The sequence below is a fragment of the Cibotium barometz genome, chromosome 5 (genome assembly GCF_041138505.1).
Source record: "Cibotium barometz isolate CiBa-2024 chromosome 5, ASM4113850v1, whole genome shotgun sequence".
Lineage (NCBI taxonomy): Eukaryota > Viridiplantae > Streptophyta > Polypodiopsida > Cyatheales > Cibotiaceae > Cibotium > Cibotium barometz.
In genome coordinates this window covers 62,351,765-62,370,998 of record NC_141050.1, presented here as the reverse complement: position 1 = coordinate 62,370,998, position 19,234 = coordinate 62,351,765, and the positions used below count along the sequence as shown (strand labels likewise).

At 43.5% G+C, this 19,234-nt stretch overlaps 1 protein-coding gene across 2 annotated transcripts in view; it reads right to left on the bottom strand.

Annotated features, from left to right (window-relative positions):
- Window positions 1–19,234, bottom strand: part of LOC147638740 (cytochrome c oxidase assembly factor HCC1-like) — a 130,695-nt gene that overhangs the window by 20,064 nt on the left and 91,397 nt on the right. For both annotated transcript variants that reach the window (XM_086798707.1, XM_086798708.1), the window contains 4 exons: window positions 18,605–18,686; window positions 18,257–18,463; window positions 18,064–18,153; window positions 17,709–17,841 (listed from right to left, as the gene is read on the bottom strand). In XM_086798707.1, the coding sequence (XP_086654833.1) occupies window positions 17,709–17,841; window positions 18,064–18,153; window positions 18,257–18,463; window positions 18,605–18,686 (512 nt within the window). The remainder of the gene's footprint in view (window positions 1–17,708; window positions 17,842–18,063; window positions 18,154–18,256; window positions 18,464–18,604; window positions 18,687–19,234) is intronic.

Sequence of the window (19,234 nt, the reverse complement as noted above, 5' to 3'; positions counted from 1 at the left end):
TGCATATGAAATTCAGCATTTAGAAAACAATGGTATGTCGATGTAAATCAATGAAGTGGCTTTCAGATTGGCATTACCTAGTCATTGGCACATACACAATGCTTTTCATGTGAGTCTTCTTCGCAAGTATGTAGGGCCGGAGCCCAGTGAAATGGTCATTGAGGATCCACCAGAAGTGGATGAGCTTGAGGAGATCTTGCAGCCAGAGCAGATTGTGTATCACAAGGAACGCAAGCTTGCTGCAGGCAAAGTTGTGAGGCGTTACCTTGTGAAGTTTAAGAACTATCTTCCCATTGATGCTAAATGGGTAGATGAAGAGTTCTTCAAAGATTGCCCGCATGTGCTTCAGACATATTTGGATGCATTTCAGTTGCGGACAACTGTTTAGAAGCAGGGAGAAATGTCACCATTTGGCCACCCGAATGGTTCACTCTTGCTTTCACACTATGTACATATTGGATTAGTGTCCATGGCTTATGGAATATGCCTATGCAGGTGATTGACACGTCGGGTTCACTCTTGCTTTCACACTATGTACATATTGGATTAGTGTCCATGGCTTATGGAATATGCCTATGCAGGTGATTTTTGACACTTGAAAATCACCTGCATAGGCATATTCCATAAGCCATGGACACTAATCCAATATGTACATAGTGTGAAAGCAAGAGTGAACCATTCGGGTGGCCAAATGGTGACACCAGAGTACTCTGCTCTCTGCAGAATTGGAGCTCCTCGGAGGCAAGGAAGAGATATGGCCTGCGGCATTGTCTCCGAAGAGGCTATGCATATGCGAAGGAATGGAATCCAGGCCACCCGAGCAAGAGCCGAAGCGGCAGTGGAGGTGTCACATGCACTCTGCACTATAGTGCATGGTGACAAGATGGCTCATCATCAGTGCTCCATTGTACAACAGTAGAACCCTTTAGGATTTGATATTGTCATATGTCGTGGCGCCATTGTAATCCTCAGTTATGTCAGGCACGAGCTACATAGGTCATTCCTCAGCCTTAGAGTGTCAGTAAGTCAATCAAGTCCCTTAACCCACTTGGAGAGAATCATTCATGCATGTAAACTCAGTAGAAACCTTAGGGTTTCCGTTAGAAAGCAATCTGCATTTGCATGGATTCATCCTAGATGCATATACATCATTGCAGAAGCACTAGAATAAAATTCAGATTTATTCCATATTTTCTAGCATTATTTCCACATTATTTTAGCATTATTATAATTATTCTCAGCATTTCTTATATTGAGCAAGTCGTGTAGCATAAAATGCTACAGTCGGCCAGCTTTACAGCCAGCCAACCAGCCACTTGTGCATAAAAATAGCATATATCACATTATCTCATCATCTCAGAAGCAATTCAGTCCACACCAGTGGGAGCATCATCGCTTGAGCATCTAGAAGCATACATCATCAAAATGCAGCAGCCCGAATTCAGTGAGAGGAAGAAGGCGCTTCAATCCTTGTGTTTTCAGAATTTGAGCAGTTTTCAGCATTCATACATCACATTGTTTGCTACAGCCATCTCCGTGACGGTAAACCATAGTTACTAAGGGACGGGGACGGGGACGGGGGACGGGAACGGGGACGGGGACGGGGGACAGGAACGGGGACGGGGACGGGGACGGGGACGGCTAAAGGTAGGGGACGGGGGGGTGGGGACGGTGTAGTGAGTAGGAGAGGGTGATGGACCGTGGAGTAGGAGAGGGAGATAGTGGAGAGGAAAGCTTGAGTAGGAGAGGGAGATCTTGGAGAGGAACTCAAGTCTTGGAAGGCTTGAGTAGAAGAGGAGTGGCTCCAAGCCCATTATATAGTTGTGTTGCTCTCTCTCTCTCTCTCTCTCTCAAATGGCCAGTGTTAACGGCTAGTAGCCGTTTATTTGAAAAAAAATGCCTGAAGATTTAGCTGTTGCAGCCGTCCCCGTCCCCTGCAGACAACGTCCCGTTCCCACAGGGGGGAACGCCCGTCCCCTCCGTCCCCGTCGTCCCGTCCCCCTGGCCGTCCCCAGCCCGGTGTGCAGGTCTCTCTGCTCGGGACGGCGTTCCCACGTCCCACGTGGGCATCCCTCCGTCCCCCTGTCACTATGAGGTAAACGCAACTTGTTCATTCATTCATAGTGCATAAACTCAGCCTAGAACAGTCCCAAAGCAGCCCCTCTCTCAGCCTCAGTTTGCAGCCTTCCTACATTCCATTGGAAGAGTGCATCGGCATTGAGATCGGTCATCATTGGTGCTTCTACAGCCGGGTACAGTTCAGCCCGACTCTTGGTCTTTCAAAGGTCTTGTGTTTGGCTATCTACAATCCAAAGTTAGTCATACAGTCATTCTCTTGGTCTTTCAAAGGTCTTGTGTTTGGCTATCTACAATCCAAAGTTAGTCATACAGTCATTCTCTTCAAAGTAATAAAAGCAAATACTCCTAGCCATGGGGAGGGGCGCCTTCAATGGGTAATTTGGGACTCAATAAGGTGTACGAATCTCTCTCTCTCCCTCTCATCTCTTAAATTGTGAAGTGATAAAGGGGATTGCTAAAGACTCAAGAAACTCAGGATAAAGAAGGTAGTGTGAGACTCTGTGTGATAGGATCCTTCATCTGCGCATAATTCCGCTACATGTTACATTGGTATTAGATTCAGCTTGTCCACACACACCGCATCCTAGAGTGAAAGCATCCTTGGATAGTCATACTTCGCTCTGGCACAACCACCAACTTCAGTAACATGTCTACAGAGAAGAGTACACACCAGCAAGAAGACGATGCTCTTCCTCCCACAACAGGTACCATAGCTCTACTCCGAGCACAGAACCAACGCAGGCTTGAAGAAGACCAGCGTCAAACTGAACTCGTCACTCGAGAGCACCGATGAGAGCTCGATCGAGAGCGAGTGTCAACAGATCGACGAGGAGTTGTTGCCCCAACTGGAACTCGTTAATGGCCACTATACCATGTGCCTGGATATAGTGAAATATCCATTCGTATCTTCGGTTGTGGAACTGAGTCTTGGGCTTGATTTCTGCGCACTCATGGTATTTGCAGTAGGGTTTATCTCTCTATTGATTATAGTAGCCAAGACTCTTTTATGTACAAACCGTTTCGTTGGGCTTCTCATGGAGCGTCTCCAACTCCTGGAGGCAACCACAGCAAAACCCACTCCACCAGCTGCCCCTTACTTCATCTAAAAGACGAGAGAATGAGGCTAGACGGCAAGAAGAAAAAGCTGAAGCAGAAGCAAGAAAACAAGATAAAATACATAGACGGGACTATCAGGAAGCCCAACGCAGGCTTGAAGAAGACCAGCGTCAAACTGAACTCGCCACTCGAGAGCACCCATGAGAGCTTGATTGAGAGCGAGTGTCCTTCTCCCACCTTATCTCTCTCTCCTCTCTCCCTCTCTCCCTCTCTCACCTCTCTCTTCCACCCTCCCTCTTTCTCCTTTTTCTCTCCCACCCTCCCTCTCTCTCCTCTCTCTCCCTCCCTTTTGCTCTCCCACTCTCCCTTCTCTCCTTCTCCCACCCTCTTCCCTCTCTATCTCTCTCTCTCCTTGTCCCACCACCGCCCATCCCTTACTACCCTCTCTCTCCTTCTCCCACCCTCTTCCCTCCCTTTCACTCTCCCACCCTCCCTCTCTCTCCTTCTCTCACCCTCCCTCTCCCTCCCTCCCTCCCTCCCTCTCTCTCCTTGTCCCACCCTCCCTATACATAATCTCTTCATCCAAATGTTATTACACGTGGATGTTATTGCATCTGGATGTTATTATATGTGCATGTGATTACATGACGGGAAGAGGCCATGCATCTGAAATTTCAGCACACCCTCTCTTCAGTTTCCCCACCCATAGGTGCCACCAGCCAGAATCCCGCGACATCAACAAATGTCACCCAAACTCAACCAAATTTTAGTAAGTATGATGGTAAGTGTGATCATTTAGCTGTCAATCAATTTATTCATTAGTTTAATGCATATTTTCCTTTGGCAAAGCTAACAGATCCTCAGGATAGAGACCACATAGCGGCTCCCCACCTTACGGGTGAGACAATCACTTGGTGGCAGCATTGGTCTAGTATCTATACATACCAACTCACAGGTGTCACAGCTTTTCGCTTGGATACCTTTGTCCATGACCTAAAGACTAGATTTCTTCCTCCCCTATATTTGACCAACCTGGCACATGAGTTCTATGGACTCAAACAGAACGAGTCACCCGTGCTTCAGTTTTCCGATAAGGTTATCACTTTAGCACAACAGTTAGGATTATCTGAGCAGGCCAAGATAGATCATTTCATTCGTGGATTAGTACCTAACATCCGGTTCACAATTCGTAACTTTTGAACCCAAGAAATGATCGGGCTTTGACTCTTGCTCAAAATGAAGAAATGAGGATGAACGAAGGCAAGCCAAAACAACTGCAGTCTACTACCAAGCCCCAGCCAAGAAAGGGTAATTCGTCTTCTAAAGACACTAAGACAAACAACAGTTCTAGCTCTAGTTCAGGAGATAAGGAATCCAAGCCTAAGAAAACCCTTGAGGAAAAGGCTCAAGAAGGCATCCCTAACGGCTATCTTCCTCCAGAGGAGCAAAGGAAGTATCACTTAGAAAATCGATGTTTTTACTATTATACCATTGGGCATGGTAAGGATTGCCAAAAATGGCAAGCGGAGTAAGCCTCCAAAGAGCCTTCTGCCACAGTTGCCACAGTATCTCCCACTCCTCCAGATCTGCTTGCTACCGCCAATGCAGTTCAGCTCTTACTCAAACATTGGAAGCCTGTTCTTTAAAGACGAGTTTTCACAGTCAACACAGACCACCAAGCACTTAAGGGGCAGATTATCATGTGCAGTGATGTATCTTTCAGTTGTTTTGTGCATTGCGGCTATTACATTTTCACTGTTGATGCGAGTATTGTTCACGCGATGGTGCCCAAGGACGTTCACTGTACTTTAAAAGAGCACATGTTTGTGCATGGCCTCGAAATGACAGTTTCAGTTCAATCCCCTCCAATTGTATGAGACTGGTGGCCAAGTTATTTTGACGAGTCCGACTTCGACAATCTACTCTGACACACTCTTGTTTGGGTAACTTGTCTTCATATTTGCATTTGCATTGGATTATCTGGTTGGAAAGCCCTTGGAATCTTGTAAACAGATTAAAATACTCCAATAATATACTTCAGTATTGAGGGGGGGTTTCGGCCCAAGTGGTGGTGTACTATGCAGTGCTTGTCTCTTGCAGATTATCATGTGCAGTGATGTATCTTTCAGTTGTTTTGTGCATTGTGGCTGTTACATTTTCACTGTTGATGCGTGTATTGTTCACGCAGCTTCCAATGGATCAAGAAACTGGCTTCGTAGGGAATGCAAAGTCAATGTGCAATCTGAGCAACTTATCAAATATTCTCATCATGACTGAATCTATGTAGTAATGCCTCAATGTACTTTGTCTGTGACATGAAACAATACCTCCATCACATTGCTTAAATTGAATGCCCAATTAATGATGAAGTAGGCCCAAATCTGACATCTCAAAAGTTAAATTTAATTCAACATTAAAATCAACAATATGCATCTTGTTCGGACCAGTGAGCAACATGTCAGCATTTCTATCGCCAACAATTCATCCACCTTATTGCATTGTTGCTCAGGCACAAGAGCATAAGCAAGACAACCAAAAACACACAAATGAGCCATAGAGGGCTTCCTGCCATTCTAAGCTTCATAAGGGATAATTCTCTGCAAGGCCGACAGTTTGTAGTCTTGTTTGACATGGGCAGTTCTAAGGACACCATCTCTCCCCAGTTGGCTACCAACATGAGTTGTACCTTAGTGTCCTATCATTTGGAGGTGGACGGGTTTACACCCGGTCTCCGCACCCACATTTCTCAAAAGACACAGGAGTTTCCTTTTCAAGTTCAAAAGGCCTCATTCTAGCGAGATTTCGTTGTCTCTCCTCTTTTGGGGTGTGACACGATTTTAAGAATCCAGTGGTTTCACCAGTATGAACCCATTCATAATTGGGACCAAGATACTTTTAATATCTCTAAAGATTTTCTAGAGCATGTCATGGTTCGTGGGGATAGGAGCATTCTTGGCATTCCTATGATTTCTCATCTCCACGCCCGATGAGCTATCCGCAAGACAGTAGAAGGAGCATTGATTCATGTTCATGCTCAGACATCTTCTATCTCATCGATAACAGCTATCTCATCTTCTTCTTCAGTCCCTCAATTGGCAGATCTCCTTTCTCATTCATACATTTTGTTTAAGAACGATCTCCCACCCGGTATCCCACCCTCTCATCTTAAGGATCATCATATCAATTTGGTCCCTAGGGCAAAACCTCCTACCAAGTTTCCCTATCGTCTTTCCAAGACTTTCAAGGGCAAGCTAGAAAAGCAATCAACACTCAAACATTGGAAGCCTGTTCTTTATAGACGAGTTTTCACAGTCAACACAGACCACCAAGCACTTAAGTGGCTTCTGACAATGCCAAGTGCCCAGTGGAGTTATCCGTAGGCCCGAATGAGTCCAACCTTCCAACAATTTGGCAAAATGATCAAGTACATCGCTGGTCAACATAACCCAATGGCAAATGCTCTTAGTAGAAATACCCGCATCCAAACCATTCAAGAGTCTACCATGCTAAAAATCTCTCGAAAAGACTTGGATAGCATAAAAGATCAGCAGGTCAATTCCGCAGAGTGTAGTACTCAATATAGTTTGGCCCTCAATTCCGAGCCCAAACATTATTCAGTTCATAGACAGGCACAGAAGTCTAGACAAGATGTCCACTTCAAGGAAGGGGATAGGGTCTATTTGCATATTACGAAACAGAGATTGAAACAAGCGGACAAACTACGTCCCAAGCTTTCTTTCCGTAGTTTTGGACCCTTTCCTATAGTTAAAAAGTTTAAGTGATGTCTCCATGAAGTTGAAGTTGCCTAACAGCTGGACGATGGATGATGTTTTCCATGTTTCTTGGCTAAAACCATATGTTGGACCAGAAGCGTTTGATGTTTCAAATGAACAGCAGCCAGATGCGGTAGATGAATCAGAAATCATTGAGTCTGAGCAAATCCTTCTTCATCGTTGGAAGCCTAGTTCTGGTCGAAACTACGTCAGTTTTTTTGGGATTATCTGGTTGGAAAGCCCTTGGAATCTTGTAAACTGATTAAAATACTCCAATAATATACTTCAGTATTGAGGGGGGGGGGGGGGGTTCGGCCCAAGTGGTGGTGTACTATGCACTGCTTGTCTCTTGCAGATTATCATGTGCAGTGATGTATCTTTCACTTGTTTTGTGCATTGTGGCTGTTACATTTTCACTGTTGATGCGTGTATTGTTCATGCGATGGTGCCCAAGGACGTTCACTGTACTTTATGAGAGCACATGTTTGTGCATGGTCTCGAAATGACAGTTTCAATTCAATCGCCTAAAATTGTATGAGACTGGTGGCCAAGTTATTTTGACGAGTCCGACTTCGACAATCTACTCTGACACACTCTTGTTTCGGTAACTTGTCTTCATATTTGCATTTGCATTGGATTATCTGGTTGGAAAGCCCTTGGAATCTTGTAAACAGATTAAAATACTCCAATAATATACTTCAGTATTGAGGGGGGGGTTCAGCCCGAGTGGTGGTGTACTATGCAGTGCTTGTCTCTTGCAGATTATCATGTGCAGTGATGTATCTTTCAGTTGTTTTGTGCATTGTGGCTGTTACATTTTCACTGTTGATGCGTGTATTGTTCACGCGATGGTGCCCAAGGACGTTCACACCTAGCCAGTGTAGTTACAGTGTCTTGCTTCTCCAACCCTTGGATCAGCCGGCAAAAGAGTGCTACACTCCTGCCTAAACCCTTGGGAGCCCTTTTCAAGTTCCATCTCTTGGATTTGTATCTATATTGAAAATGCTTTTGATCATTTCTATCGCCACTAATTCATCCACCTTATTGCATTGTTGCTCAGGCACAAGAGCATAAGCAAGACAACCAAAAACACACAAATGAGCCACAGAGGGCTTCCTGCCATTCTAAGCTTCATAAGGGATAATTCTCTGCAAGGCCGACAGTTTGTAGTCTTGTTTGACATGGGCAGTTCTAAGGACACCATCTCTCCCCAGTTGGCTACCAACATGAGTTGTACCTTAGTGTCCTATCATTTGGAGGTGGACGCGTTTACACCCGGTCTCCGCACCCACATTTCTCAAAAGACACAGCAGTTTCCTTTTCAAGTTCAAAAGGCCTCATTCTAGCGAGATTTCATTGTCTCTCCTCTTTTGGGGTGTGACATGATTTTAAGAATCCAGTGGTTTCACCAGTATGAACCCATTCACAATTGGGGCCAAGATACTTTTAATATCTCTAAAGGTTTTCTTGAGCGTGTCATGGTTCGTGGGGATAGGAGCATTCTTGGCATTCCTATGATTTCTCATCTCCACACCCGATAAACTATCCGCAAGACAGTCGAAGGAGCATTGATTCATGTTCATGCTCAGACATCTTCTATCTCATCGATAACAGCTATCTCATCTTCTTCTTCAGTCCCTCAATTGGCAGATCTCCTTTCTCATTCATACATTTTGTTTAAGAACGATCTCCCACCCAGTATCCCACGCTCTCATCTTAAGGATCATCATATCAATTTGGTCCCTAGGGCAAAACCTCCTACCAAGTTTCCCTATCGTCTTTCCAAGACTTTCAAGGGCAAGCTAGAAAAGCAATCAACACTCAAACATTGGAAGCCTGTTCTTTATAGACGAGTTTTCACAGTCAACACAGACGACCAAGCACTTAAGTGGCTTCTGACAATGCCAAGTGCTAACTGGAGTTATCCGTAGGCCAGAATAAGTCCAATCTTCCAACAATTTGGCAAAATGATCAAGTACATCGCTGGTCAACATAACCCAATGGCAAATGCTCTTAGTAGAAATACCCGCATCCAAACCATTCAAGAGTCTACCATGCTAAAAATCTCTCGAAAAGACTTGGATAGCATAAAAGATCAGCAGGTCAATTCCGCAGAGTGTAGTACTCAATATAGTTTGGCCCTCAATTCCGAGCCTAAACATTATTCAGTTCATAGACAGGCACAGAAGTCTAGACAAGATGTCCACTTCAAGGAAGGGGATAGGGTCTATTTGCATATTACGAAACAGAGATTGAAACAAGCGGACAAACTACGTCCCAAGCTTTCTTTCCGTTGTTTTGGACCCTTTCCTATAGTTAAAAGTTTAAGTGATGTCTCCATGAAGTTGAAGTTGCCTAACAGCTGGACGATGCATGATGTTTTCCATGTTTCTTGGCTAAAACCATATGTTGGACCAGAAGCGTTTGATGTTTCAGATGAACAGCAGCCAGATGCGGTAGATGAATCAGAAATCATTGAGTCTGAGCAAATCCTTCTTCATCGTTGGAAGCCTAGTTCTGGTCGAAAATACGTCAGTTTTTTTTGGATTATCTGGTTGGAAAGCCCTTGGAATCTTGTAAACTGATTAAAATACTCCAATAATATACTTCAGTATTGAGGGGGGGGTTTGGCCCGAGTGGTGGTGTACTATGCAGTGCTTGTCTCTTGCAGATTATCATGTGCAGTGATGTATCTTTCAGTTGTTTTGTGCATTGTGGCTGCTACATTTTCACTGTTGATGCGTGTATTGTTCACGCGATGGTGCCCAAGGACGTTCACACCTAGCCAGTGTAGTTACAGTGTCTTGCTTCTCCAACCCTTGGATCAGCCGGCAAAAGAGTGCTACACTCCTGCCTAAACCCTTGGGAGCCCTTCTCAAGTTCCATCTCTTGGATTTGTACCTATATTGAAGATGCTTTTGAGCATTTCTATCGCCAACAATTCATCCACCTTATTGCATTGTTGCTCAGGCACAAGAGCATAAGCAAGCATCAGTACTCAATATAGTTTGGCCCTCAATTCCGAGCCTAAACATTATTCAGTTCATAGACAGGCACAGAAGTCTAGACAAGATGTCCACTTCAAGGAAGGGGATAGGGTCTATTTGCATATTACGAAACAGAGATTGAAACAAGCGGACAAACTACGTCCCAAGCTTTCTTTCCGTAGTTTTGGACCCTTTTCTATAGTTAAAAAGTTTAAGTGATGTCTCCATGAAGTTGAAGTTCCCTAACAGCTGGAGGATGCATGATGTTTTCCATGTTTCTTGGCTAAAACCATATGTTGGACCAGAAGCGTTTGATGTTTCAGATGAACAACAGCCAGATGCGGTAGATGAATCAGAAATCATTCAGTCTGAGCAAATCCTTCTTCATCATTGGAAGCCTAGTTCTGGTCGCAGACTACGTCAGTTTTTTTTGGATTACCTGGTTGGAAAGCCCTTGGAATCTTGTAAACAAATTAAAATACTCCAATAATATACTTCAGTATTGAGGGGGGGTTCGGCCCAAGTGGTGGTGTACTAGGCACTGCTTGTCTCTTGCAGATTATCATGTGCAGTGATGTATCTTTCACTTGTTTTGTGCATTGTGGCTGTTACATTTTCACTGTTGATGCGTGTATTGTTCACGCGATGGTGCGCAAGGACGTTCACTGTACTTTATGACAGCACATGTTTGTGCATGGTGTCGAAATGACAGTTCCAGTTCAATCTCCTCCAATTGTATCAGACTGGTGGCCAAGTTATTTTGACGAGTCCGACTTCGACAATCTACTCTGACACACTCTTGTTTCGGTAACTTGTCTTCATATTTGCATTTGCATTGGATTATCTGGTTGGAAAGCCCTTGGAATCTTGTAAACAGATTCAAATACTCCAATAATATACTTCAGTATTGAGGGGGGCGTTCGGCCCGAGTGGTGGTGTATTATGCAGTGCTTGTCTCTTGCAGATTATCATGTGCAGTGATGTATCTTTCAGTTGTTTTGTGCATTGTGGCTGTTACATTTTCACTGTTGATGCGTGTATTGTTCACGCGATGGTGCCCAAGGACGTTCACACCTAGCCAGTGTAGTTACAGTGTCTTGCTTCTCCAACCCTTGGATCAGCCGGCAAAAGAGTGCTACACTCCTGCCTAAACCCTTGGGAGCCCTTTTCAAGTTCCATCTCTTGGATTTGTACCTATACTGAAAATGCTTTTGAGCATTTCTATCGCCAACAATTCATCCACCTTATTGCATTGTTGCTCAGGCACAAGAGCATAAGCAAGACAACCAAAAATACACAAATGAGCCACTGAGGGCTTCCTGCCATTCTAAGCTTCATAAGGGATAATTCTCTGCAAGGCCGACAGTTTGTAGTCTTGTTTGACATGGGCAGTTCTAAGGACACCATCTCTCCCCAGTTGGCTACCAACATGACTTGTACCTTAGTGTCCTATCATTTGGAGGTGGACGGGTTTACACCCGGTCTCCAAACCCACATTTCTCAAAAGACACAGCAGTTTCCTTTTCAAGTTCAAAAGGCCTCATTCTAGCGAGATTTCATTGTCTCTCCTCTTTTGGGGTGTGACATGATTTTAAGAATCCAGTGGTTTCACCAGTATGAACCCATTCACAATTGGGGCCAAGATATACTTTTAATATCTCTAAAGGTTTTCTTGAGCGTGTCATGGTTCGTGGGGATAGGAGCATTCTTGGCATTCCTATGATTTCTCATCTCCACGCCCGATGAGCTATCCGCAAGACAGTAGAAGTAGCATTGATTCATGTTCATGCTCAGACATCCTCTATCTCATCGATAACAGCTATCTCATCTTCTTCTTCAGTCCCTCAATTGGCAGATCTCCTTTCTCATTCATACATTTTGTTTAAGAACGATCTCCCACCCAGTATCCCACCCTCTCATCTTAAGGATCATCATATCAATTTGGTCCCTAGGGCAAAACCTCCTACCAAGTTTTCCTATCGTCTTTCCAAGACTTTCAAGGGCAAGCTAGAAAAGCAATCAACACTCAAACATTGAAAGCCTGTTCTTTATAGACGAGTTTTCACAGTCAACACAGACCACCAAGCACTTAAGTGGCTTCTGACAATGCCAAGTGCCCAGTGGAGTGATCCGGAGGCCAGAACGAGCCCAATCTTCCAACAATTTGGCAAAATGATCAAGTACATCGCTGGTCAACATAACCCAATGGCAAATGCTCTTAGTAGAAAGACCCGCATCCAAACCATTCAAGAGTCTACCATGCTAAAAATCTCTCGAAAAGAATTGGATAGCATAAAAGATCAGCAGGTCAATTCCGCAGAGTTTAGTACTCAATATAGTTTGGCCCTCAATTCCAAGCCTAAACATTATTCAGTTCATAGACAGGCACAGAAGTCTAGACAAGATGTCCACTTTAAGGAAGGGGATAGGGTCTATTTGCATATTACGAAATAGAGATTGAAACAAGCGGACAAACGTCGTCCCAAGCTTTCTTTCCGTAGTTTTGGACCCTTTCCTATAGTTAAAAAGTTTAAGTGATGTCTCCATGAAGTTGAAGTTGCCTAACAGCTGGACGATGCATGATGTTTCCCATGTTTCTTGGCTAGAACCATATGTTGGACCAGAAGCGTTTGATGTTTCAGATGAACAGCAGCCAGATGCGGTAGATGAATCAGAAATCATTGAGTCTGAGCAAATCCTTCTTCATCGTTGGAAGCCTAGTTCTGGTCGCAGACTACGTCAATTTTCTTTGGGTTACCTGGTTGGAAAGCCCTTGGAATCTTGTAAACAGATTAAAAATACTCCAATAATATACTTCAGTAGTGAGGGGGGGGTTCGGCCCAAGTGGTGGTGTACTACGCACTGCTTGTCTCTTGCAGATTATCATGTGCAGTGATGTATCTTTCAGTTGTTTTGTGCATTGTGACTGTTACATTTTCACTGTTGATGCGTGTATTGTTCACGCGATGGTGCCCAAGGACGTTCACTGTACTTTATGAGAGCACATGTTTGTGCATAGTCTCGAAATGACACTTTCAGTTCAATCCCCTCCAATTGTATGAGACTGGTGGCCAAGTTATTTTGACGAGTCCGACTTCGACAATCTACTCTGACACACTCTTGTTTGGGTAACTTGTCTTCATATTTGCATTTGCATTGGATTATCTGGTTGGAAAGCCCTTGGAATCTTGTAAACAGATTAAAATACTCCAATAATATACTTCAGTATTGAGGGGGGGGTTCGGCCCGAGTGGTGGTATACTATGCAGTGCTTGTCTCTTGCATATTATCAAGTGCAGTGATGTATCTTTCAGTTGTTTTGTGCATTGTGGTTGTTACACTTTCACTGTTGATGCGTGTATTGTTCACGCAATGGTGCCCAAGGACGTTCACACCTAGCCAGTGTAGTTATAGTGTCTTGCTTCTCCAACCCTTGGATCAGCCGGCAAAAGAGTGCTACACTCCTGCCTAAACCCTTGGGAGCCCTTTTCAAGTTCCATCTCTTGGATTTGTACCTATACTGAAAATGCTTTTGAGCATTTCTATCGCCAACAATTCATCCACCTTATTGCATTGTTGCTCAGGCACAAGAGCATAAGCAAGACAACCAAAAACACACAAATGAGCCACAGAGGGCTTCCTGCCATTCTAAGCTTCATAAGGGATAATTCTCTGCAAGGCCGACAGTTTGTAGTCTTGTTTGAGATGGGCAGTTCTAAGGACACCATCTCTCCCCAGTTGGCTACCAACATGAGTTGTACCTTAGTGTCCTATCATTTGGAGGTGGACGCGTTTACACCCGGTCTCCGCACCCACATTTCTCAAAAGACACAGCAGTTTCCTTTTCAAGTTCAAAAGGCCTCATTCTAGCGAGATTTCATTGTCTCTCCTCTTTTGGTGTGTGACATGATTTTAAGAATCCAGTGGTTTCACCAGTATGAACCCATTCACAATTGGGGCCAAGATACTTTTAATATCTCTAAAGGTTTTGTTGAGCGTGTCATGGTTCGTGGGGATAGGAGCATTCTTGGCATTCCTATGATTTCTCATCTGCACGCCCGATGAGCTATCTGCAAGACAGTAGAAGGAGCATTGATTCATGTTTATGCTCAGACATCTTCTATCTCATCGATAACAGCTATCTCATCTTCTTCTTCAGTCCCTCAATTGGTAGATCTCCTTTCTCATTCATACATTTTGTTTAAGAACGATCTCTCACCCAGTATCCCACCCTCTCATCTTAAGGATCATCATATCAATTTGGTCCCTAGGGCAAAACCTCCTACCAAGTTTCCCTATCGTCTTTCCAAGACTTTCAAGGGCAAGCTAGAAAAGCAATCAACACTCAAACATTGGAAGCCTGTTCTTTATAGACGAGTTTTCACAGTCAACACAGACCACCAAGCACTTAAGTGGCTTCTGACAATGCCAAGTGCCCACTGGAGTGATCCGTAGGCCAGAATGAGTCCAATCTTCCAACAATTTGGCAAAATGATCAAGTACATCACTGGTCAACATAACCCAATGGCAAATGCTCTTAGTAGAAATACCCGCATCCAAACCATTCAAGAGTCTACCATGCTAAAAATCTCTCGAAAAGACTTGGATAGCATAAAAGATCAGCAAGTCAATTCCGCAGAGTTTAGTACTCAATATAGTTTGGCCCTCAATTCCGAGCCTAAACATTATTCAGTTCATAGACAGGCACAGAAGTCTAGACAAGATGTCCACTTCAAGGAAGGGGATAGGGTCTATTTGCATATTACGAAACAGAGATTGACACAAGCGGACAAACGTCGTCCCAAGCTTTCTTTTCGTAGTTTTGGACCCTTTCCTATAGTTAAAAAGTTTAAGTGATGTCTCCATGAAGTTGAAGTTGCCTAACAGCTGGACGATGCATGATGTTTTCCATGTTTCTTGGCTAAAACCATATGTTGGACCAGAAGCGTTTGATCTTTCAGATGAACAGCAGCCAGATGCGATAGATGAATCAGAAATTATTGAGTCTGAGCAAATCCTTCTTCATCATTGGAAGCCTAGTTCTGGTCGAAGACTACATCAGTTTTTTTTGAATTATCTGGTTGGAAAGCCGTTGGAATCTTGTAAACAGATTAAAATACTCCAATAATATACTTCAGTATTCAGGGGGGGTTTCGGCCCAAGTGGCGGTGTACTATGCACTGCTTGTCTCTTGCAGATTATCATGTGCAGTGATGTATCTTTCACTTGTTTTGTGCATTGTGGCTATTACATTTTCACTGTTGATGCGTGTATTGTTCACGCGATGGTGCCCAAGGACGTTCACTGTACTTTATGAGAGCACATGTTTGCGCATGGTCTCGAAATGAGAGTTTCAGTTCAATCTCCTCCAATTGCATGAGACTAGTGGCCAAGTTATTTTGACGAGTCCGACTTCGACAATCTACTCTGACACACTCTTATTTGGGTAACTTGTCTTCATATTTGCATTTGCATTGGATTATCTGGTTGGAAAGCCCTTGGAATCTTGTAAACAGATTAAAATACTCCAATAATATACTTCAGTATTGAGGGGGGGGTTCGGCCCGAGTGGTGGTGTACTGTGCAATGCTTGTCTCTTACAGATTATCATGTGCAGTGATGTATCATTCAGTTGTTTTGTGCATTGTGGCTGTTACATTTTCACTGTTGATGCGTGTATTGTTCACGCGATGGTGCCCAAGGACGTTCACACCTAGCCAGTGTAGTTACAGTGTCTTGCTGCTCCAACCCTTGGATCAGCCGGCAAAAGAGTGCTACACTCCTGCCTAAACCCTTGGGAGCCCTTTTCAAGTTCCATCTCTTGGATTTGTACCTATACTGAAAATGCTTTTGAGCATTTCTATCGCCAACAATTCATCCAGCTTATTGCATTGTTGCTCAGGCACAAGAGCATAAGCAAGACAACCAAAAACACACAAATGAGCCACAGAGGGCTTCCTGCCATTCTAAGCTTCATAAGGGATAATTCTCTGCAAGGCCTTGGTGGGACATCTGTTTAGCACATAAGTGGCTCACATAACTGCCTCCAACCAAAAAATAGGAGGCGATCGTAGCCTTTTAAGTATGCAACGTGCCATCTCCATGAGAGATTTGTTCTTCCTCTCATATAAGGCAGTGTGTATAAGGCACTGTGCACTGATGTTTTATGCATCTTTCAGCCATATATACATGAAACTCCTTTGATACATACTCCCCCCTCGATGTACAAATGGTGCCAACTTTACAAGTAAACGCATTTTCAACCATAGAAACAAAGTGTCTAAAGCATGTAAAAACCTCGTGACTTTGCCTTCAATGAATACACCGACGTGTGCCTATAGTAGTCATCAATAAAAGTCATAAAGTAGAGATATCCCCTGATCAATGGTATCCTCATGGGACCACATACATCACTATGTATAAGCCGTAATTTCTGGACAACCCTAACTGATCCATCTTTTCGGAATGATGCCCGTTGCATCTTGCCCAAAATGCACTCCTCACATACATGTTTGACGGGGGCCTCAAGCTTTGGCAACTCTAAGGCGCAATAAACTACCAAAATTCAAGTGAGCGGGCATGCCATAGCTCCGTGTCACTCATAGCATGTGTAGTAGTAACTGAACAAGCATTATGTGCCAATCTCTCATACATGTCCAACCTGTAAAGCCCATGGCTTAAAGTACCAGATATCATAGTGATGTCTCCCTCACTCCGGTCATAAACTGTACACCTACCATCATCAAATCTGACCACTAGGTCTACCCTAGCAATGGTAGAGACTGGCAGCAAGTTCTTTTTGATACCTCGCACAAACAAGACCTCTGAGAGAGTGATTGTCCCACCATTTGCAGCAGTGAGAACCTTACCAATTCCTTTTACTGGATACGAGGAGTTTCTTGCACATATGACTATTTCTCCTTGAGGAAGAGACTCAAGTGAGGAAAATAAATCATGCTAAGAAGTAATGTGCTTGCTAGCGCCACTATCAAAATACCAAACATGCTGATTTGTTACTGACATGCATACGTCATGGACACAAGGATCATAACTGCAATGCACAATGAATGCCCAATCATCCTATGCATCGTTCGTTGACTCCTTCTTTTCAGCACTTCGTGTTGATGCATCAGCCACAAACATGCCAGACTCTTTCTTCTTTTCCTTCTCCAACCTTTTTCTGCATTCATTGATATAATGGCTTGGCTTCCGACAGTAGTTGCATTTGCCTTTCTTCTTAGGCTTATCACCCCCCTTCTCAGCATCCTTTCCAGAAGACTGGGCTGATTCTGCCTTTGGCTTATAGCCACCTTGAGAAAAGACTTTACCTTTTTGATTGGCAGCAAATGCATGATCTCCCGCATGCACACTAGTTCACTTTTGCCGAGATTTCTCTTCTTGCAAGAGCATTGCAACCAACTCATCAAAAATAAGGGCATTGTGGTTACCCTTCATCATAGACCACCTATTTGGTTGTTTCCCACTCCCCACATTGTATGAGAAAGCCTTCTCCTCCTAGAGCGGCCAGCTAGCACAGAAGAGCATCCTCCCCCCTTTTTTATGTTTCTGGACTCTCGCTCCCCACGTGGAACCAAGTTTGTACTCAGCCATTATGTCTGTTTTTAATGGTGACTAATAGAAGGATCTCTTTCCCGGAAAATATATATATATATATTAACCCAAAAATTTTAAGTCCATAATACTAAGCAATTCAAACAGAAATGGCTCAAAAAAGTTTATTATATGATTGCAGTTACATGAAATGAGAGTAATTACACAATGAATAACAAGATGGAATACGGTTGGAACTTACACCAAATTTGAGTGGTCCACAAGGTAGTCAGATCCCTCCTCTTCGACCTTCTTGTAGAATACCCTGTATTCCCGAGCTACTTGCCGTATGTCATCAACGGTGCCGGTCAAACCCATCATTCTCGGGTGAAACTCTGCATGCAAATTAAATGTCAAATGAAGCAAACAGATGGCCAAGGACAAGCAAGGGTGCACCAGACATTTATTGATGCTTGGTTTCTATCATGCTGTCAAATGAAGCAAACAGATAGCCAAGGACAAGCAAGGGTGCACCAGACATTTATTGATGCTTGCTTTCTATCATGCTGGAATGAAGTAAAAAATATCAGAAATGTGACTGGAATATGTTGCACCACCTGAGAGGTAAGCCTGAAGCTGTGCAGCAGAATCACGTTTAGGGTCTATCGTGACAAAAACCGGCACCACTTCATGTTTTGTCTGCTCATCTGCATTGCAAACAGCATCTACATCAATTTCAGATAAACCCATCCTCAATTTTCGGTACTCCATGCTTTTCCTCTATCAGATAGAATACAATACTGAAGCTACCTATTTCCTCTACAGCTTCTGCCAGTTTTCGTAGTTCCTCTGGGCAATCATCAGGACATGATGTGTAGCCAAAGTAAATAAGTGTCCAATGTCCAGTCAAAGTTTGATCTGTAACCACTTCTCCTTTGTAATTTCTTAGTTTGAAAGGTCCTCCAAGTGTTGTCTTCCGGTCAGTCAATAATCCTCTAGCCGACTCAGGTTTCTTGGCTGTTTGCAAATCAAGGGTCAATAAGTTAAAATCCCCACTTCCTACAAAAGAAGACTGGTTAACTTCCTAGAAGTAGGATGAAGACATATTAAGCACTAACCCAAAGTGACTCAAAAAACACAAACTTCAAGCATAATTACCTTGTATTGGGCGCTTCCTTTCCTTGCTATGATAGAAAAAATACCCCCCTACGGTTGCAATCAGAGCTCCAAATCCCACCAGCTGCACAAGAATCATTCATGGCTATCTGTTTAAACAACTGTCACAGTCCCCCTCTTAAGCAAGCCACATCTTCATTTGATTTGAGTTTTTTCCAATAAAGTTACGGACCAAAAAGTTAAAGACTCAGAGAAAAAAAAAGGATTCGTTGCATCCTTTGCCCCAATCAATGCACATAAGTGCACATGAACACAATCATCAATGAAAAAATGACAAATTTTGTCACAAGGCCAGTAGCATTGCCAGCCTAAATTTATATGCACTTAACAACGCTTCACAACAGCATCAACTTTGATAAGAATTGCCCACATATGACTGACATTATGCTGATTAAATGCCACAATTTGTGTCTCATTTCCTGGTGGCCGTGCATCTCTCTCATCAAATGGTATTTTAGGCCTTGTGGAGGATTCAAACCTCCATCCTCTACCTAATGCCTACAAACAGCTCATAAATACTCTAAACCAATAAGAATCCCCTGGATAGACTTTTCTATTCCAAGAAAACTTCCTTCATTAATCATAAAGGAAATGTCCACAGCTGTGAACTAC